The sequence below is a fragment of the Rhinatrema bivittatum genome, chromosome 1 (assembly GCF_901001135.1).
Source record: "Rhinatrema bivittatum chromosome 1, aRhiBiv1.1, whole genome shotgun sequence".
Taxonomy (NCBI): Eukaryota; Metazoa; Chordata; class Amphibia; order Gymnophiona; family Rhinatrematidae; genus Rhinatrema; species Rhinatrema bivittatum.
In genome coordinates, this window is record NC_042615.1 from 727,883,817 (window position 1) to 727,905,982 (window position 22,166).

The 22,166-nt window shown below is 45.7% G+C and overlaps 1 protein-coding gene and 1 long non-coding RNA gene across 4 annotated transcripts in view; one reads left to right on the top strand and one right to left on the bottom strand.

The window, feature by feature from the left end:
- NDUFS4 (NADH:ubiquinone oxidoreductase subunit S4) overlaps positions 1–11,250 on the bottom strand; it is a 303,067-nt gene extending 291,817 nt beyond the window's left edge. The window contains exon 1 of one of the 3 annotated variants that reach the window (XM_029577511.1): positions 11,110–11,250. In XM_029577511.1, coding sequence (XP_029433371.1) covers positions 11,110–11,189 — 80 coding nt within the window. In that variant the 5' untranslated portion in view covers positions 11,190–11,250. Of the gene's footprint in view, positions 1–10,811; positions 11,022–11,109 lie in introns of those variants that run through there. The other 2 variants (XM_029577519.1, XM_029577502.1) reach the window with 2 other exon arrangements.
- The window catches only part of LOC115076271, a 53,356-nt gene continuing 41,591 nt past the window's right edge, over positions 10,402–22,166 (top strand). Inside the window, exons 1-2 of the long non-coding RNA XR_003852719.1 lie at positions 10,402–10,467; positions 10,848–11,094. This is a non-coding gene — a long non-coding RNA (uncharacterized LOC115076271). The remainder of the gene's footprint in view (positions 10,468–10,847; positions 11,095–22,166) is intronic.

Below are 22,166 nucleotides of genomic sequence, written 5' to 3' on the forward strand. Positions count from 1 at the left end.
CCCTTTCAGCCATGCGTCTTGTCGCTGGAGGGGGAGAAGTCTGTGTTTCCCGCCGCTGTGGCTAAGGACACCAAACTGCTCCCTATGAGCATGTGCTTCCCCCCTCCTGGAACTGCCTCTGCAGATCGCAGCTTGCTTAGGACTACTCTGGTGATTGATTGTTTGTTTTTTTAAAAGGGGGGGAGGGGTTATCCCCTGGAGTCTAACTACCTTGCCCTGTTACTACTTCTCTCTTCCCCCCCCCCCCCCCCCCAATAGTTCCTAGCTATCCAGTATATACTCTCACCTAACTGGAGGCAGAGAACTACTGAGGAACCTCCCAGCTATCCCAAGATATTAGCGCGAGTGACATAAAGCAGGAAAAAAAAAAACATGGAAACGTTCTCTTCCTCCACCCACTGGCAAGCAGGGGAATCCAGCAGGTGTGGACTGGTCTGCAGGACGAAAAGGAAAGAACAGTTTCTTGGCAAAGAAATCCAGCAGCTGCTGGTCCTTGCTTGTCTTTTGCCTTTTTCAAGGTGACCACCACAACAAAAATTTTTATTTATATTCTGTCTTTTGTGAAACTTCAAAGTAAATTACATTCAGATGCTGCAGGTATTTCTCTATCTCCAGAGAGCTTACAATGCAAGAGGCTTATTTACTAAAGGCTTTCTCCCATTTTGCATCTATGGAAAAAATGATTACTAAATGACCCTCTAATTTTGTACCTGAGGTAATGGAGGGTGAAACGACTTGCCCAATATCACAAGGATTTGAACCCTGGCTTTTCTCACTTACAGCCTGTTTTTCTAACCACTAGGCTATTCCTCCTCCTCACTTTACTGGTGAAGCAGCTGGGTATTGTCGAACCTAGATACAGAACAGACTTTAAACTTTGATCATCTTTCCTACAAGTAGAGAAATGAGTGGTATCTTCAATTTTTTAATTAATTATAGGTTCTTAAGAATTAAATGGACAGGCACAACCATGGTATCCTTAGTAACAGTACAATATTAAAAAGTAATGATAAAGTTTAAACAAATCTCAAGACATGGTTATTTGAGCAAGCCTACACTGGAAATTCACTTACCTACCTACCACTCTCGCCCCATTAAGCACCCCCTTGCCTCTCAACCTTACTCTCCCCCTACACATCAATTTACTTCTCCTTCACTTGAGAACCTATTTCCCTACAGTTCAACTAATGATCAACATCTTTCTCCTCTCCCCCTGAATCAAACACTCCCACAGTTCATTGAACTTCCAAAGTTTAATGTTCTCTTCTTTTCCCCCGGAATCTCTCTCTCCATAGTTCATTGAACTTCCAAAGCTTAAGGTACTCTCAGAAATCCTACCCCACTACTTCAGCATTTCATAACTTAGTCAATGTAATTTAATGTCATTTTCACCAACATACCATTCAACCGTAACACCTTTTCATGCAATGTCACTGGGCAAATGTAACCATAACACGTCTAAAACATTTTATACATTATAAAGCCTTTTGTTACCTCGTTACTTTAAAACATAGGCAATGCTACCTTATTTGTTATATTGTTATCTTAAAACTAATTCTATTGTTATCTAATACTACTATTACTTTGTTACTTTATCTAATACCACTATTATGTCGTTACTCTAAAACCTAGACAATGTTATCATATATTTCTGTTCCAATCTATTACATGGTTTAAACTCAGTTCCTTGTAAAGCCCTGTTACGCTATTTTCTCGTTCCATGTAAACCGATATGATGTTCAAAACGAATGTCGGTCTATAAAAATGTTAAAATAAATAAATAAATATTGGAGGACGTCTAGCATTGAAGTTGTTCGTTCTGCTTCCTCTTGAAAATCACAAGAAAAGGCCCAAAACGTATCTGATAAAGACCAGGACCAGAAGTCCAGACTCGCCTGTGTACACAAGCAATGATGAATGGCTCTCCCAAGTGATGGAGTTCACTACAAGGCCCTACCTGGATTAAGAATGGAGCCATAGCAGGTAGATGAAACTTGGATACTTAAAATGTTTCATGACTTTCTGGCTAAGACTTTTTCATAGACCATCCTGGTACTGATGTGAACAGTTATTCAAGATGTCTTCCTGTGACACTGATGTGATGGAGGTCTCAAGAACACAGGAGCTGGAAAAGACATGCCAGATGTACTTGGCATTGGCAAAGCTGATGCTCCATACTGCAATTTATTTTTTAAGGGAGGTAAACCTCTTAGACCTCATCCTCAGGGCCAGTAGACAAGTTCAATAGGCTGAGAAAGTGAGTAAAGCAAGACATAGGAACCTTGCTCAGAATCTGAAGCTCTCACTTTCAATAACCTGCTTTTTGAGATAAGGAAGTGGTTAGCGAGTATGTCCCCTTTGGCTTTATTTTACTCAAACACTTAGCTGGCCTCTGTGTACGCGAGTGCTTTTGAATCGACAAGGTTTAAAAAAAAAAAAGTTCTACTATTGTGTGAAAAGAGCTTTTGTAGGCAAACCTTCACTGTTTAACAATTCTGAGAGGCCTGCAAGAGCACACTGAACAATTGCAGTGTCATTGTCCATTCCCAGGCAGCAAGTACATTAGCATATGCTTATGAGGGCCTTTTTTTTTTTTTTTTTAATTATAGGCTGAGTATCTCCAGAAACCCAAAGCCTTTTTCTCAGTCACAGTTAGGGAAAAAAAAAAAAAAGGATTCCTGCAAAATTAAAAGAATTTAGAAAAATACATCTTTTTAAAGAAAGTTAAAGGAAAAAAGAAATTTCTAAAAAATAACTAAAGGGCAAAAAAGAGAAAACCTGAAGAACTTGAAGTGGGGAGTTACTGCTGAATGCTGCTATCCATTCTGTTGATGAAAAAAGATTGAGGGGGTTTCACTGAGGGTTACTTGGTGCACTGCCCACTGCAAGTGTGCAAAACCTTATAAGCTTCTAGCCAATAAGCCAAAACTCAATATACCGTGCCGTACAATATCACCATATGTGGGATTGTACATACTACTTGTTCATGGAGAAACTTGTCTTTTGTGCAGCAACACAGTAAGGTAGATCCTAAAAAAGTACGCCGGATTTTATAAGATACGCGCGTATCTTATAAAATCCGGGGTCAGCGCGCGCAAGGCTGCGCAAAATCAGCAGCCTGCGCACGCCGAGCCGCGCAGTCTGCCTCCGTTCCCTCCGAGGCCGCTCCGATATCGGAGCGGCCTCGGAGGGAACTTTCCTTCCGCGTCCCCCCACCTTCCCCTCCCTTCCCCTATCTACCCCCACCCCCCAGCCTTATCTAAATCCCCCCCCTACCTTTTGTTGTGCAAGTTACGCCTGCTTCAAGCAGGCGTAACTTGCTTGCGCCGCCCCAGAGTCCCCCGGCACAGGCCGCAGTGCCGGGGGACTCTGGACCGCCCTCCCGGCCTGCCCCCGAACCATCGCCACGCCCCCCAGACCCACCCCCGGAAGGTCACCACGCCCCCCAGACTCGCCCCTTTTACGAAGCCCCGGGACTTATGCGCGTCCCGGGGCTTTGCGCGCGCCGGCGTGCGAGTGCCCTGCGCACGTAAATCCGGCAGGATTTACACGTACAGGGCTTTTAAAATCTAACCCAGTATTTATATACAAGCTTAACTGTCCAGGCACCGACTGCAGATCACTATCGCTGAGTCTCCCCATTCTATCCAGGCTACTGGAAAAAGTGGTCTACTTTCAATTCCTAGATTTCCTAGAGGATGCTAGCATTCTGTAACCTTCCCAACTGGACTTCAATAAAGGCCATGGAATAGAATCTGTCCTATTAACCTTAACCAAAAGTATCCACCTACACAAGGTGGCGACTCCATTCTGGTCCTACCAGACCTTTTCACACCGCACTTAACACTCTCAATCTCTTTCTTTTGCTACAATGCTCAAGACATTGGTATTTAGAGCTCTGCTCTTGAATGATTCGAATCATTCCTGAACAACCAATCATAGCTCATCTCATGGGTCAACAAAACATCCACACCTAGCGATATAACCTGTGGAGTGCCCCAGGATTCAGTGCTTTCACCAGTCCTCTTCAACATCTACATCTGACCAGTCTGCAATCTCATCCAATCTTTCAACATCAAATCTCACCTGTCTGTCAATGACATTGAGCTTTGGGTCAAAACAGACACTGACTAAACTACAACCATTACTAATCTCAAAGGTTGTTTTAGAAGTGACCCTATGATTTAAATACAAACTCAACCCAAATCTAAACTCCTCTGGTTAAGCCAACAAAGGTGTTCTCTATTAACTTTATTCTTCTTGTCAGGGACCCCTTAATAAATTAAAAACTCGATATATAGACAGGGGGTACAATTCAACTAGCATCTTACAATAGAAACCCACATCTCAGCAGTCATAAAAAACTCCTTTCTCTTCTCTTACTCTACTGGCTTCAGTTAGACTAACATGTGCAAGACTTCACACATTCAGTTGTTCTGTCCCTAAAATATGAAAAAAAGATACCTCTAGTGCTTCACTTGTTACTTCAGCTTCCAGAAAACAGTCACAGCTATTTGATTAGCCAAGCCTTCTCTTAGACTGCACAACAGATATTCATCCTCTAGAACCTGCCCACTAGAAGTATTCCTGACCATGAATCCCACAAGGTTAACCCACTTTCAGGCTACATCTAACTAACTATTGTTAAAACTAAATTATATTTAGCTAAGAAGCATGTTAATTTGGCATAATGAATAGTCGTTCTTATACAGTCAATCAAGGCGATGTACAATAAAATAAACCAAACAATTCAACTTACATAAGAACATAAGATATGCCATACTGGGTCAGACCAAAGGTCCATCAAGCCCAGTATCCTGTTTCCAACAGTGGCCAATCCAAGTCACAAGTAGCTGGCAAGTACCTAAACATTGTTATGACTACTCTGCCCACGGGTTTCCCCCTCGAGTAGGCTCACTCACCCCATGCTGTTCTTCAGCCGACGCGGCAGGACACCGCTGTCGGCCTTCCCACGCGCCCGGAGCCGCGGTCCGTTGCTGCCCACGCGGCCCGGAGGCCGCCTGGAGTCTCCTCTTCACCGCGGCCGGACCCGCAGACTTTTCTGCCTTCTTCGGGGCTGGGACCGCCCCCGACGCTGCTTTCCATCTTCACGGCGCTAAGGCTGCATCCCAGGGCTGGCCCGGCGGCTGGAGCCGCCCCCCGGGGCTCCCCGCAGCGGCTGGAGCTGCTGCCGATGGCAGGGCCTGCTCCTCAGGCTCTGTCAGCGTCTGTGGGGGGATGACGACGGTGCAGGCCGCTGTCCGCGGTCCTGCACAGCTCCTGCTCTCTCCTTAGGCGCCGGCACGCGCCTCTCTACGGAATTTAAAGGGCCAGGCACAGGAAGTGTGCTGGCCCCACCTTTGATGGGACTTCCTGCTTCAGCCCTATAAGGGCTGCTCCCTCAGTCTGTTCTTCGCCAACTTATAGCCTGTGCAATTCGTAATCCACCCAAGGCCTTGTTTCTGACCATGACAGGTCTTTCCTCAGGGGATGTCCACTATATTAATGAATAGTCGGAATTACTTATCTTAAGTTGAAGTATTCTACTTCACGGTCAGAAACAAGGCCTTGTCGGGTGGATTACAAATTGCACAGGCTATAAGTCGGTATTGCGTTGGTGGCATGGACATTAAACAGAATAGCATTTCTGAATATAAATAAGATCATCTCACACTCTAACAAATTATCATATATGATTTTAAAATTCACAGCGCACATTTCATTCACACAAAAAAGATTCTTAAGGTTGGAGGTGGAAAGTTCATGATTAAAAAGTAATCATAGCATTACAAGCCAGTAATGCATTGAGAGTTTATGAAACATTCCACTTCCTCCTTCAAAAATGTTTTAGTAAATTTATTGTATCAAGTGTTTCTCATTAATTAGAGGCCATTCAGCCCTTTAAAAAAATAAAAAAATAAATATTTTAGAGGAATTCATTGGACATTTTTCATGAGTTGGAATTGATTTGCAGAGGACGTGTCCATTAGAGATTCTTTGGTGCATAGGATATATTAATTTAAAAAAGACATTTTGGCCAATTTTCAGCTTTATTAAGAGTTTTAGGAAAAAAATGCTTTCTAGCATTTTTTTTCTCTCCAACAAATAACGTTTGAAATTCCTTTTTTTTTTTTTTTATATTTAATAGTTTATTAAGATTTTTAAACATTTATTACAATGTATCAAATCAAAGAACAAATTTTGTCATAGGAAATTGATAACTACTCAATTACCAAAAACTTTTTAGTCCACATCAAGGGAGGATAAATTCAAATAATAAACTAAGGAAAATTGTAAATTTAAACTTTACATACTGGAAACATTTTTGTTAAATGTGAAATTCCTTTTAAGTGCTGATTCACTGTCAGCTGATGTTTTTACGCCATTGTCTAATTGACTAGTAGCCTGCTTTTTAAAAATGCTAAGACTGGCATGAAACCAAGGACTACCATGACATTTGTTAGTATAAAAAGTGAGAGAAGCAACTTTATTGAAAACAGATTTCAAATCCGAATTCCAAGAGAATACTTGTTCTTCAAGGGCTAAATCATCAAAATTTGCCAGAAAGTCAATATTTTGGGCAAGCGTGTCCATATCAAGGTCTCTCGTTCTAACTGGAATCCTGATCCTAAATGGTTTTAAATTATTAAAACGTATAATTTAAAGAGAAAAGTACCATAGAATGGTCAGTCCAAGTAAAGAAGGCCACTCCGAGGAAATGTTCTAACAATGAAATATTGAAGAAAAAAATCCAGCTTTAAATGAAGTCTAAAAATGTGCCAACCCTTATGGATAACATGTTGAACCCACTGTGTAAAGTCTAGGTCACTCACAGAAGAAAAAATAATTTGTCTATGGGTTTGAAGGGCTCGTCTATATGCAAGTTAAAATCCCTAAAAGAAACAAATGAGCTTCTTACAGAGCATTCACTAACAATCTCTATAAGACTAAGTACTGCAGAAGAGGTAACTGGTGGAAGCCAATAGATAAGAAAATAAAATTTTACATGCTGATTAAGTTGTAAAAATAAACCTTTAAAAGAAGGGGGAGTGGAAGAGGAAAAAGGACTTGCAAACACATCTGGCACCTTCTTTGATAGCTCAGGGGCGTAGCCCTGCAGAAGAATGTCTAGTACCCAATGGTTCAATGTAATTAGGATCCACGCCGTATAAATCCTTAAAAGGTTGCCAACTACTGGCACTATCACAGAGGAAATTCTCTGTGTATCATTAATGGGTGCAGCCTGCAGCTGCAGGGGCTTTCTCTTTAGCCTTCTTGGCATTAAAAAAAAAAAAAAAAAACAACTGTGCATTGGGCTCTGCTGTGGTGCAAATCTACTGCTTAAAACCCAAGAAAGCCCATGAACTTGCTCTGCGCTTATCCTCAGGCAGCTTATTATCCAGTTCGTTAACTAGCTTCTCCAGCTCCTCACCAAACAGACTTTCCTCTGAAAGGCAACTTTGCCAGAAGGGCTTTGTCACTGCATCTGCTGTCCAACTTCGGAGCCATAATCTTCTTGCTGCCACACCCAAGGCCAATGGCCAGAATGTCATCTTTATTAAATCATATAGGGCATCTGCCAAACAGGCCACCCCAACTCGATTCTTGCCATCTCCTCCCATTTTGGGAGCTGCTGAACCAGCAAACTACTACCTGGAAATGTATCCTCTGCAAATAGTTGCCTGCAAGGCCAAAGCATCTATAGAGAAAGACTGTTTAAGAATGGTCTCAATTTTCCTATCCTGAATATCCCTCAGGAAATCCCACCTTCAACTAGCATGGTAGTCTTGCAGGAGACAGTCGAGACAGAGGCAGCAACGTTGGGGTCGTCTCCTTTACCATTAGGGAATAGATCTTACTCATAAGCCTTCCTCCTTTTAAGCATCCTTGGTTGTGTTCCATTACATTAGCACCACTGCTTTCAGCATAGGGTGCAAAGGAGAGGATTTTGATGGCTTCTGGATTCCTTATAATATGGGGTTCTCTTCTATCTGGTCATCGCCTTGGGGATCCAAAATTTTAAGGGTGGACATTACATTCACAATGAGGAGCGCAAGTTCATTCTTGAAAATAGATATATCACTGCTAACTCCTGCTCCCAAGAGGTGCATTCCCCTTCCTCCAGGGGATCCGAGAACCTAGAATGATCTGAGTTCAGATCTGATCTAGTATCTTCTCTGGAGCATTGAGTTAACATGAGGGCTGAAGAGTCCGTCTCTTGCTGTCAGCCTGGCTTGCTTGGAAGAGGATCCCTCTCTTCTAGGATATTCAAGGGTTCTGGCTAAGAGGAAGAGGGAGCCCAATCCTGGCTTCTGTCAGGACAAAAACACCTGATAATTAAGGTGGATAAACTCCAGGGAAGAACTTCCTTGACCCCTGCTATCAGACCCTCTAGAGAGGCCACAAATTTCCCACCCCAAACACTAACTGCGGGCATTAGTGCCAAACTGCAGTGCTTACCCAGGACATCTCTCCCCCTCCCCCTCATGTCAGAGGACCATTTGTACTGGAGTACTCACCCCTTCACAGGTTCTGTGAAGTCAGCGGTCCCAGCCCTTGTGCTTCAAGAGCTGAGGAGTCCTGTTTTTTTTTTTTTTTTTTTAATTGTACTCAATCCCATCGCATTGAGCAGAGAGCTGCAGCATAAAGAGCTGCAGCATAAAGAGAGAAAGAGAGTACAGTGGGAGCAGCCTATAGCCCTATCATACTCACAGGTTCCCAATCCTCTGGGGTGGAGGAGAGGAAACCCCCCTCCCACAGTACTCAACACACCTCTAAGGTGTAAAGGGACCAGAGGAAGCTCAACTGGGCAAATCTCTCTAAACAAAAAAGTTGGTTTTTTTTGTTTTGTTTTTTTTAAATAATCCCAGGAGCAGACTACTACCAGGAGAAGCAGCCCAGGCTCAACCTTGCAGAGTAGGAACCAAAACTCTGGGAGCTTAATCCTGTCTGTCTGTCACAATTGGTGGAAACAGAGACTGCTGGGATTGGACCAGGACCACACCATTAACCCAGAGTGAAGTCAAGAAAGAGGTGTGACCCCTGTCTTCACCAGCTGTGAGGAAAGGGAAATCTTATATGTAACGACTGGTCTAGCAGGAAGATAAGGAATGATGGCAATACCTCCACCCTTCTTGCCTAATCTAGTCTTGTGAATAAAGTTGTAATTGGGCAAACAAACTTGAACCAAACAAAATTCATCACCAAACTTGAAACAAGTTTCTGTTATGAATAACATATGTAAATCAGACTTCCTTATTCTTATCTAATGTACCCCACATCTTATTTACTTGCAATCTACCTCATATCTGTTTGTAGCCATTATTTATGTATTCAATGCCTTATTACTTTATATAATCTGTCTTGGGCCTACCTTTAGGAAAAGATGAAATAAATGCTCTTTTTTTTTTTTCAAAATTAGGAATGAGAATGTTAAAATGCAACAGCACTTAAAGTGCCATAATCTCCTATACAGAAGTTTAGAGTGGGTTACAATTTAACATACATACGTCATTTAAATAACAATTAAAATAATAAACAGACATCTTTAAAAGGAAATAGAATACATGCAGGCTTCAAACAATAAATAATTGAAAGCTAAACTAAGATATAACTAATTTTCTCTCTTTAAATGCAGTAAAACAAGGATTCTGAAATGCTCAGTCTGAGATAATACCACATCAGGCTGTAGTCTATTCAGGAAGGTCAGTTAGGCAAAAAAAGAAAGAAAGGAAGAAATGTTGGAGAGAGATTTACTCAAAAACATCCACGAGACGCCAATAAAGGGGGAAGTGTTCCTGATGGGAGACTTTAATCTGCCAGATATTGACTGGCACATCCCTATTGCGGTAAACAGAAGCAGGGGGATCTTAATATCTCAGATTGTCCCCTCCCTTGTAGATTGTTGCCAATGCTGGAACTGGTACTTACAAACCAGGTTTCAAATGTCAGGTTTCAAAAAAGTGTTTCAAATGTCATAGTAAGCAAACAATGTGGTTTAATATAAGAACAGACACAGAGATGCAATGCAAAAAGGCCAGGATTCTAGACTTCAAAAGGAGGAGTCACTTGCATAGTGGGAACATCTAGATAAAGTAAAGAAGAGTGACTAAACATTAAAAAGGTTGGCAACAAACCTCATATTTTATTCTAAATTTCTGTGAAGAAAGTTTGGTGATATATTATAACTTGCTATGTACATTTTACTATAAACGTGGGACAAAATCCTGCACTTCCACAGACTCTAGGGCAACACTTCCCAAAATTTTAATTTACCTCATTTTAGCACACTGAATTTCACACAAATCTCAGATAAGGAACAAAACAAAACAGACCTGCTATTCACCACCCAACTTTACTGAAGCATAACAGTTTCCAAACTGGGACTGAACAATGGTTCACTGACTCCAATATCCTGTTTGGAACAGTGGCCAGTCCAGGTCACCTGTGCACTCCCAGAAGCAAAAGGTGGGAAACATCCAACTATTTTTCCCTGTCCTTTTCTAAATCCCTCGTTCCTTTTTTGAATGATCTTTTTGCCCTTTTCATCTATCTCTTTTGACAATGTCTTTGCCATTTTATTTACTTTTCTAATATAAAGGTAGCTGGCAACAGAGCAAAACAAACGCATATCGAAAAGCAGCTAAGAGACTTAAAAATAACCATGTAGATTTTTAATACAAATTCACCCATATATATATATACAAATCTGTTCAAACTGTAGGATTTTAAAAAGCAGTATTAAAATATGGCACGCGAGAGAAAAAAAATCACTTTAAAAAATCAGGGCTACAGAATTTCCTATAGCTTACAAAATTATAAAAGACGCTACATTTCGTCCTCTGCAGGCTGAACTCGGAAACCAGAAAACAGCAAGTGTGTCAGTGTGCCGTTGAACTATGTAATAATACCAGGAAAGGACCGGAGAAAGACCCATGACAGCTGACTTCTAATTTCTCAGCAGAGCGAAATACAAAGGGAAAAAGACGAGCCGAGCAGTGCCCGGTGCAGAGCAGGCCCCGGAGCCTTACAACCTCTCGCAGAAACGAGGACTTCGGATTCCGAAGCCGAGCTGCAGCTTCTGCCAACTTGAGGGTAGGCGGTCGTTACCTGGTCGCGTAGAGAAGCGCAACAGCAACTTTACTGGTCCCTAGAATCTGACTCAAGGCCGGTGACATTAAGGACACCATCTTGCTCCTGACAATTAGAGACGGGTGCCGGCTAGGGACAGTCTTGGTGCAGGAACAAAAAGCGCGCCAACTAAAAGTAACTTGTAGGTTGAAAGAGAGCAGCTGTTTAGAGGGTGTTGGGCAGGCTCAGTGATGGCAGTGGAACGCAGGACAGGCACGTTTCCTTGACAGGAAAGGGACATTTGCGTTGAAATCGCAGGTACCCATCCAAGAGCCTCGAGTAAAGTGACCTGCGCTCAGTGTGTTGAGACTCTGGGGGATGTAAACCGTTGGAGCTCAGTTCCTTATGTTATTTAGAAATAATGATAGACGGCACAAGTGAGTTTAAATTCTGACTGTGGTCAGGTAATATTCAAATCCTGCATTTAAGCCCACCTTTTCGAGGCTGTTTTTAAAAGTGAATCCCTTGATAAATGGTAAGAAAGACTGTGGAGAAGCCAGAATTTTCCTGCCCTTTTTTTGGGGGACCACCTCTAAGGGGGACATTACCGTATTCGGAACTGGAGTCTCCTGGAAGGCACCTGCCACCTGTCCCAAGCAATTTCTTAGCTGAGCTTCTCGCGGACAACCCTTGGGTGTAGATGCATAGACAGATTTTGGAACCACGGTATATAAATTTTTTTAATAAATAAAATGGTTAGCTTTACCTGACACCACTTTGCCTGTAGAATACTGGGGGAATTCTGTGCAAAAAAATTTCAAATTCTGCGCACAAAAACTTAAATTCTGCAAACTTTATATTGGTCAAAATAACACAATTTACATGACAGTCTTTAAGTAATTACATTTTAAATTAATACAGAAAAAAGTTTTTACTTAATGATGCAGAATTTTAAATATTTTGAGCATAATTTCCCTAGAAATTCACTGTAAGAGTGTCCCTTCCACTCGCTCTCCCTACTCCCCTGGCCACTTTGCCCTCTCAGACCTCAACTCCTCCACCCGCCAGTATCTCTCCCCTCCACCTCTAGGCTCAACCCCTTCCACTCTATTGCCAGTCCCAAAGTTTGACCCCGTTCTCAGTATTGCCCCTCACACAGGCTCCCTCTGTCCCTCCCTCTCTTACACACATGCTCCCTCTCTCTAATACACATACACACAGCCTCATACAGGCTCTCTCACTCTCTCGCACACAAACACATCCCCTCATACAGGGCCCTCTCTCTTGCATACACACCCACAGAAGCTCCCTTTCTCTCTCTCATACCTACACCCTCACACAGGAGGGTGTCTCTCTCTCATGCACCCCCTTCACACAGGTTCTGTCTCACACGTACACAATCCCTTCACACAGGCTAGCACCCTCACATACACACGATCCCTTTTTCATACAAGCTCCCAATCTCTCACACACATACACATTCCTTCATAATCTCCTCATATAGGCTCATTCTCTGAAACCCACACTCAAGTATCCCCCCTGCTCTCTTACCTCCCATTCTCTCTCTAACACCTTCCTGCTCCCCTCCCCCACACCCTCTCCCCTCATATAGGCTCCCTCTCTCTGAAACCCACAGTCAAACATCCCCCCTTCTCCCTCCCATGCTCTCTCTCACACCCTCCTGCTCCCTCCCCCCACACCCCTTCCCCTCAATTAGGCTCCCTCTCTCTGAAATCCACACTCAAGTATCCCCCCCCCTGCTCTCTTACCTCCCATTCTCTCTCTCTCACCCTCCCCCACACCGCCTCCCCTCCTCTCTCTCACACCTTTATCTTCGTCGCGAGCGGAACACACTGTTCGCAGCACAAGGGGGCCTTCCATCTTTGCCGCGAGCTGAGCACTCTCCGTTTGTGGCACACAGGCTCCATCCATCTTCGCCTCGAACGGCGCGCCGGGGCCTTCATCTTTGCCGCAAATGGAGGGCGTCCCGCAGCACACACAGCATAAGAACATAAGAGCACTCTTTCGGATAATAGAAAGACTAGGGGGCACTCCATGAAGTTAGCATGTGGCACATTTAAAACTAATCGGAGAAAGTTCTTTTTTACTCAACGCACAATTAAACTCTGGAATTTGTTGCCAGAGGATGTGATTAGTGCAGTTAGTATAGCTGTGTTTAAAAAAGGATTGGATAAGTTCTTGGAGGAGAAGTCCATTACTTGCTATTAATTAAGTTGACTTAGAAAATAGCCACTGCTATTACTAGCAACTAGGGATGTGAATCGTTTTTGAACGATTAAAATTATCGTCAGATAATTTTAAAATCGTCCAAAATCGTTAGAGTGCACAATACAATACAAATGCCCCCGATTTATCGTCAGGGGCATTTGTATTGTATCGTTAAATAGGGCGCGAGAAAACCGGCACACCAAAAAAACCCTAAAACCCACCTCGAACCTTTAAAAGAAATCCCACCCTCCCAAACCCCCCCAAAATGTTTTAAATTACCTGGGGTCCAGTGGGGGGGGGTCCCAACGCGATTTCCCTCTCTCTCTGGCCACGGCTGCGTTGAGAAATGGCGCCGGTGGCCCTTTGCCCTTATCATGTGACAGGCCAAAGGTAGCGCCGGCGCCATTTTGGTTCCTGGCTCCCGATGTCACGCGTGCAGGAGATCGCCCCCGGACCCCCGCTGGACCCCCAGGGACTTTTGGCCAGCTTGCTGGGGGCCTCCTGACCCCCACAAGACTTGCCAAAAGTCCAGCGGGGGTCCGGGAGCGACCTCCTGCACGCGGGCCGTATTGCCAATCTTCAAAATGGCGCCGGCGCTACCTTTACCTTCACTATGTCATACGGGCGTGCCAGTTTTCCCGCCCTCCCCCGATTTACGATTTTAACGATTTTTTTTTTTTTAAACACGACGATAAGATTTCCCTCCTCCCCCAGCCAAAATCGATCGTTAAGACGATCGATCACACGATTCACACCTCTACTAGCAACAGTAACATGGAACAGACTTAGTTTTTTGGTACTTGCCAGGTTCTTATGGCCTGGATTGGCCACTGTTGGAAACAGGATCCTGGGCTTGATGGACCCTTGGTCTGACCCAGTATGGCATGTTCTTATGTTCTTCGTCTTCACGTGCTCCGTTCGCAGCATACCGGGGTCTCCTTTGCTATTTTCTGTACAGAATTTGGCAATTCTGTGCAGGGGGAGGGGGGATTCTGTGCTCCGCAATAGCACAGAATTCCCCCAGGACTAGTACAAGGAATCCTAAAGCCATTGCTAAAACCCTCCTGAAGAAGTTGTGCCGCCACCTTGTCTGGGTAGATATGCAGCCAAACTGCCATCCTGTCTACTCTGACCAGTAACACTGCTTTGGTAAACTGTACTGGCCTACTTCCAATACTGTTTTAACCCCGCAAACCAGCATGTGCTGTCTCCTTTGTCCCATCCCCAGCATTCTGACAGCTTGCCAAAGGTCTGCTTCCGGTTTTGCTGCTTAGGCACAGCTAGCAGGCATCCTAAGCTCTTTAATGATGTTCAAAAGCAGCTTTTAGACAAGAAGAGTGAGTTACAACAGGCACTCTTAGCCTTCAGATATGTTCATTTGTGTGTACATGGCATAATTAATGCCATGTATACCAGTATACACACTTGTTCAGAGCAGTTACAGAGGGGCTATATAAAGCATCTGCTAGAGGGCATTATGCCAATATGTATGATGGATAGTAGCAGAGTTGCTGGAGTGGGATGAATGACGGTAGAATCCCCTCCTATGGCATGACTGCTGGCGAAGGAGCCTTTTATGTGACAGATGAGGATACAGTGCCCTGTGCCTTTAGCCTTGCTAGCCTGTGTGGAAAGGAGTTGTGCAGTTATAAGGTTGTGACAGCAATGCAGGGTTGAGAAGTACATGTTGTATGTAAGATAAAGGTGTGTGGCTAATGTTCTGTGAATGTTGTCCCTTCATGAACAGAACAGCTATGAGTTAAAAATGGAGAATAAAGAATGTTTTGATAGAAAAACAGTATTTTTACATTTTTGACACATTCTGGCCTTGCATGCTAGCAGTTTCTCAGGCACTGCAGCTTACTAAGGCATTGGGATATACTTTTATGTCTGTTATGAATGTCTTGGTGTCATTTCAGGATTGGACAAAAAATTGCAAAAATCTGGCAAAGAAGTTTCCTTGCACAGTCTGAAATTGTATATCTTTTGCCCAGAAAAAAAAAACCAGAGCAGGAAAAGGCATGCTAAAAGCTTTACCTAACAGGGCAAAAATGTTGAAGGATAGTAAGGACTTTATGTTACACGCCCCGTCCGCTCCCGTCCCGCGCACGGGCCTGCTCACCTTCATGGTTCCAAGGCAGGTCCCGGGTCGACCTCCCTAGCAGCAACTGCCAGTACTTCCAGGCCCCGGTGTCCCGCGGCAGTAGTCGCCGTGCCTTCTACTGCGAACCAGGCCTCACGCTGGAGCTTGGCGTCTTCGGCACTGCTGGCCACGCCCCTACGCACGTGCGCGCGAGGATCGCCCGGCCTCTTGTAGGGCCAAGGGCGGGTCTTAGCTCCGCGGCGCGCCCTAACTGATTCTCTGACCTCTGTTACCTTACCTGGTTTGCCTCCACAGTATTCTGACTTCCATGATGTCTTTTCGAAGCAGAAAGCGGATACCTTACCTCCGCTACGCAAGTTCAACTGTCCTATTGAACTCCTGCCGGGCACTATGCCTCCCAAAGGCAGGAACTTACCCGTTGTCTCAACCTGAGACTCAGGCTATGTCAGAGTATATTAAGGAGAACCTAGAGAAAGGTTTCATCCGTCGGTCTGACTCCCCTGCTGGTGCAGGGTTCTTCTTCGTCAAGAAGAAGGATGGCAGCCTACGGCCCTGTATCGATTACAGGAGGCTCAACACCATAATCCGCAAAGATTAATACCCGTTGCCCCTCATCAGTGAACTGTTCGGTCACCTCAAGGAGGCACAAATCTTTTCCAAGCTTGACCTGAGGGGTGCGTACAATTTAAGAACATAAGAACATAAGAAATTGCCATGCTGGGTCAGACCAAGGGTCCATCAAGCCCAGCATCCTGTTTCCAACAGAGGCCAAACCTGGCCACAAGAACCTGGCAATTACCCAAACACTAAGAAGATCCCATGCCACTGATGCAATTAATAGCAGTGGCTATTCCCTAAGTAAACTTGATTAATAGCTGTTAATGGACTTCTCCTCCAAGAACTTATCCAAACCTTTTTTGAACCCAGCTACACTAACTGCACTAACCACAACTTCTGGCAACAAATTCCAGAGCTTTACTGTGCGTTGAATGAAAAAGAATTTTCTCCGATTGGTCTTAAATGTGCTACTTGCTAACTTCATGGAATGCCCCCTCGTCCTTTTATTATTCGAAAGTGTAAATAACCGTTTCACATCTACTAGTTCAAGACCTCTCATGATCTTAAAGACCTTTATCATATCCCACCTCAGCCGTCTCTTCTCCAAGCTGAACAGCCCTAACCTCTTCAGCCTTTCCTCATAGGGGAGCTGTTCCATCCCCTTTATCATTTTGGTTGCCCTTCTCTGTACCTTCTCCATCACAACTATATCTTTTTTGAGATGCGGCGACCAGAATTGTACAGTATTCAAGGTGCGGTCTCACCATGGAGCGATATAGAGGCATTATGACATTTTCCGTTTTATTAACCATTTCCTTCCTAATAATTCCTAACATTCTGTTTGCTTTTTTGACTGCTGCAGCACACTGAGCCGACAATTTTAAAGTATTATCCACTATGATGCCTAGATCTTTTTCCTGGGTGGTAGCTCCTAATATGGAACCTATCATCGTGTAACTACAGCAAGGGTTAATTTTTCCCTATATGCAACACCTTGCACTTGCCACATTAAATTTCATCTGCCATTTGGATGCCCAATCTTCCAGTCTTGCATGGTCCTCCTATAATGTATCACAATCCGCTTGTGATTTAACTACTCTGAATAATTTTGTATCATCCGCAAATTTGATAACCTCATTCGTTGTATTCCTTTCCAGATCATTTATCTGATATATGGAAAACCGCATTTAATACAAGGGACGGTCACTATGAATACACTGTGATGCCCTTTGGGCTATGCAACGCCCCAGTGGTCTTTCAACACCTTATGAACGAAGTCTTCCAAGATCTTCTGTATTCCTTCGTAGTCATATACCTTGACGACATCTTGATCTTCTCAAAAGACCTGGAATCTCATAGAGATCATGTCAGGATCGTATTACAATGTCTTCGAGAAAACCACTTGTACGCCAAGTTGGAAAAATGCCTGTTTGAGCGGAACCACTTACCCTTCCTAGGGTCATTTCTGACCAAGGATTTTCCATGGATCCAGAGAAAGTCCAGGGGATCCATGACTGGTCCCAGCCAGTAGGTCTCCAAGCCTTGCGACGCTTTCTTGGTTTTACTAATTATTACCAGAGCTTCATTGCTAATTACTCCTCCCTAGTTGCCCCACTCACTGCTATGACTAGGAAAGGGGCCAACACCCAGGTATGGACACCCAAGGCAATCGCTGCCTTCCAGACTATCAAGGAAGCATTCTGCTCCGGCCCCTGATTGCAGCACCTGGACCCCACACGTCCCTTCGTCGTGGAAGTCGATGCCTCAGCAATTGGCGCAGGAGCCGTCTTGAGCCAGTTTTCCCCCAAGGGCAAACTGACCCCCTGTTCTTTCTAGTCACACAAGTTTTCCCCCACGGAGCAGCATTACACCGTTGGTGACCGTGAACTCCTCGCAGTCAAGTTGGCACTCCAAGAGTGGCACCCCTGGTTGGAAGGGGTGCAACATAAGTTTACTGTATTTACAGACCATAAGAACCTTGAGCATCTGAAAGAGGCTCAACTCCTGAACTCTCGTCAGGCCCGATGGGCACTGTTCTTCGAACGATTCAACTTCACGCTGTGTTTCCGGCCTGGCTCTAAGAATCTTGGTGGCCCAATATGGTGCAAGACTCTTGAAACTACGTGGACTCGTGTCCCATCTGTGCTCAGCAGAAGCCACTTACTGGGAAGCCCTGGGGCTTACTGCAACCACTCCCGGCACCTACTGAACCCTGGTCGAGCATCTCAACGGACTTCATCACAGACCTACCTCCTTCCCAGAACAACATGGTGATTTGGGTCATCATTGACCATTTTTCGAAGATGGGTCCCTTTATTCCCCTGCTGGGCCTTCCTTCAGCCCCGGAACTAGCTAAGCTGTGCAGCCAAGTATTAGTATTCATTATGTAAGAAGTTCAACATTTCCTTAAGCTACATATCAGCCTATCATCCACAGGCCAACGATCAAGCTGAAAGGACCATTCGGACTCTGAAGACGTTTCTCCATTCCTATGTAAATGATCAGCAAGATAATTGGTCTGATCTTCTTCCCTGGGCCGAGCTGTCGCACAACACGCATGTTGCTGCAGCCACCGACGTTTCCCTGTTTTCTGTAGTATTCAGACGGCGGCCCCGCATGCTTCTTCCTGTTCCCTTGACCGTTCCGTCTCCAGCGGCTCAATCAGAGGCTCACACCATCCGTCAGGTATGGAACCAAGTTAAAGAGCATCTTTCTCAAGCTGCTGCACGCTCCAAGCAACTCTGATATCCATAGACGTCCTGCTCCACTCTTCCAATCCGGCCAAAAGGTGTGGCTAAGCACTCAACACATACGACTGAGACTTCCCTCTCATCGCCTGGCTCCAAAGTATATAGGACCATTTCCTGTCATCTGAAGAGTGGGAGCGGTATCATACCAACTACAGCTACCTCGTGCCATGGGCATCCTTGACACGTTTCATGTGTCCCTGTTGAAGCCTTTGGTCCTCTCCTGGCCCTCACACAGAGTTCCCTCTTCTCCATGGGTCTCTGCTAAACCTGACTTCTCCCTCCAGGTAAGAGAGGTTCTTGATGTTTGATGGCGTCGAGGAAAATGGGAATATCTCTTAGCCTGGGAGGGTTATGGGGACGAGGCGAATTTGAGGGAACCCTCCCATAATATCCTTGATAAGGAGCTCCTGAAAGCCTTTCATAGGGCTCATCCTGACAAGCCACGGCTGCGTAGGGGGAGGCCTAGAAGGGGGGGGTACTGTTACGTGCCCTATCCGCTCCCGTCCCACACACGGGCCTGCTCACCTTCATGGTTCCACGGCAGGTCCCGGGTCGGCCTCCCTAGTGGCAGCTGCCAGTACTTCCAGGCCTCAGCGTCCCGCGGCAGCAGTCGCCGGGCCTTCTACTGCGAACCAGGCCTCACTCTGGAGCTCGGCCTCACTCTGGAGCTCGGCGTCTTCGGCGCTGCTGGCCATGCCCCTACGTGCGTGCGCCGACCACCCGGCCTCTTGTAGGGCTGGTCTTAGCTCCGCGGCGCACCCTGATTGATTCTCCGTTATAAGAAGTCCCTGCCTGCACTTCCTTGCCTTGACAATCGGGTCGGTTACTAGATTGTCTCCACACTTGTACCTGTTCCTGTCTTGTTCAAAGTCTCGTTCCAGGATCCTTCTGTTCCTGTTCTGTTCCTGCCTTGTTCCTGCTTCCTAGTTCCAGCGCCTCCTGTTCCTGTTCGTCTCCCCAGGTAGTACCTCTGGACTGTCTCTCTGGTACTGACCTTGGTTTGCTACTTGACCTGTCTGCTTGCCTGCCTGCCTTCTGAACCCGGTCTGTTCCTTGACCTGTCTGCCTGCTGCTTGCCTCCTGACTCCAGTCCGTTCCTCGACCTGCCTGCCTGCCTCCTGACTCCAGCCTGCTACCCAACTCATCTGCCTGCTGCCTTCCTCTTGATCTCAGCCTGCTTGTGACCTCGCCTGACCTCTGGTACCTGACCTCAGCTTTGTTGGCCACTCCTTGGACTGATTCCTGGACTCTGACCTCTGCCTGCTTACCACGCCTCCAGATTCTGGCTTTGTTCCTAACCTTGTCATCTCCTACGCTGTTCTGGTCCTCCTTGTCCCATCTGACCTCAAGTCTCGAACCTGACCGCTCTCTCCTCCTGTCTGTGGGCACGCCGGACTTTCACTCTCTCAGGAGACCCTGCGAGGCCCACCTAAGTCCAAGCGGCCGTGTCCCTACGGGCTCATCCCAAGGGGACCTTGGGCTTCCAGTGGTGAAGCTCACTCTAGCCTCTCGTGCTCTGCCCCCTGGGGGGATTTCCTTCTGGCTCCTACCAAGAGGCGCATCTCCACTGCCACAGGACAAGGGTCCACCCCCAAGCGCAACACTTTAGTTTTCAGTTTTTATTTTATTTTTCTCAGAAATTTGTCAGTGTTTATTATAATCTAAGATTGATTATTAAGATTGATTACTAAGACTGATTATTGTAACTCCCTCTTACTCGGTCTCCCTGCCAACTCCATCAAACCACTACAGATGGTACAGAACGCCACCGCCAGGATCCTCACCAACTCCAACAAAAGAGTCCACATCACCCCTATCTTACGTTCCCTTCATTGGCTGCCCGTCAAATACAGGATACTCTTCAAAGTGCTTTCAATTATACACAAAGCGACGCACAACCTCGCTCCACTCATCTTAAGCACCCAACTGAGACCGCATACGTCATCCAGACCCATCAGAAGTGCATACAAAGGCACACTGTATGCCACCCCAGCGAAAACATCAAGAAAGAAACGGGCTCTATCCACAGCAGGCCCTCACCAATGGAATGCTCTCCCTCCAGACCTACGCCTTGAATCATGCCACGCGACTTTAAAAAAAAAACGTAAGACTTGGCTCTTCATCCAAGTTTTCACTGACACTTAATACCTGCCCTGGTCTCAATTTATAGTCTCACCCTTCCCCAGTGTTCCCTACTTCCTCTTTGTGCCCTTAATGCCAATCCCTTCCTATTCCTTAACGCCATTCCCCTCCTACTCCAAAATAACATACCTATTTCACTTGCATATGTCTGTTGCTTGTTGATTGTTTATTCCCACCTATCTATGCTTCGAGGCGGTCTGTTGCTTTTTGATTGTATATTCCCGCCTATCTATGCTTCGAGGCAGTCCTCTGGACTGGTTTTTCAGTTGTCCGCTGTTCATTACATCCTACCCTTATGCCTGCTCCCAGCTTGGTTCCCACTTGTTTATATACCTTTTGTTCCAGTTCTAATATTCCACTGTATTAGTTGCACCAGTTACACCAGTTGCTCCAGTTGTACCAGTTTTTAGTTTGTTTCTACTATTTTTCCACCGTTCCATGTACTGCCTTTGAGCGAAGTTTACTGTTTACTGTAAACCGAGGTGATCTGTATCTCATACAGGAACCGCGGTATATAAAAACAAAAAATAAATAAATAAATAAATAGGGGTAGATTTTCAAATAGCGCGATTTGGCGTACTTTTGTTGGCGCATCAGGCGCCAACAAAAGTACGCTGGATTTTAGTAGATATGCGCGTAGCCGCTAAAATCCGGGATCGGCGCGCGCAAGGCTATCGATTCCGTATAGCCGGCGTGCGCCGAGCCGCGCAGCCTACCTCCGTTCCCTCCGAGGCCGCTCCGAAATCGGAGCGGCCTCGGAGGGAACTTTCTTTTGCCCTCCCCTCACCTTCCCCTCCCTTCCCCTACCTAACCCATCCGCCCGGCCCTGTCTAAACCCCCCCCTTACCTTTGTCGGGGGATTTATGCCTCCCGGAGGGAGACGTAAATCCCCGCGCGCCGGCAGGCCACTAGCGCGCCGGGACGCAACCTGGGGGCGGGTCCGGAGGGCGCGGCCACACCCCCGGACCGCCCGGCCCGTAACCACGCCCCCGGGCCCGCCCCCGAAACGCTACGTCCCGCCCCAAAAACGCAGCGCGGATCGGGCCCGTGCCCCCGACACGCCCCCCTCGGAAAACCACGGGACTTACGCGAGTCCCGGGGTCTGCGCGCGCCGGTAGGCCTATTGAACATAGGCGCACCGGCGCGCAGGGCCCTGCTCGCCTAAATCCGGGCGGATTTAGGCGAGCAGGGCTCTGAAAATCCGCCCCATAATGAGGAAAATAAGTGAGGAAAAATGTCATTTTTTCCCACTTATTTCTCTCATTTTTATTTATTATAATAAATGCTGGCAAATTTCTGGAAAAATAAAATAA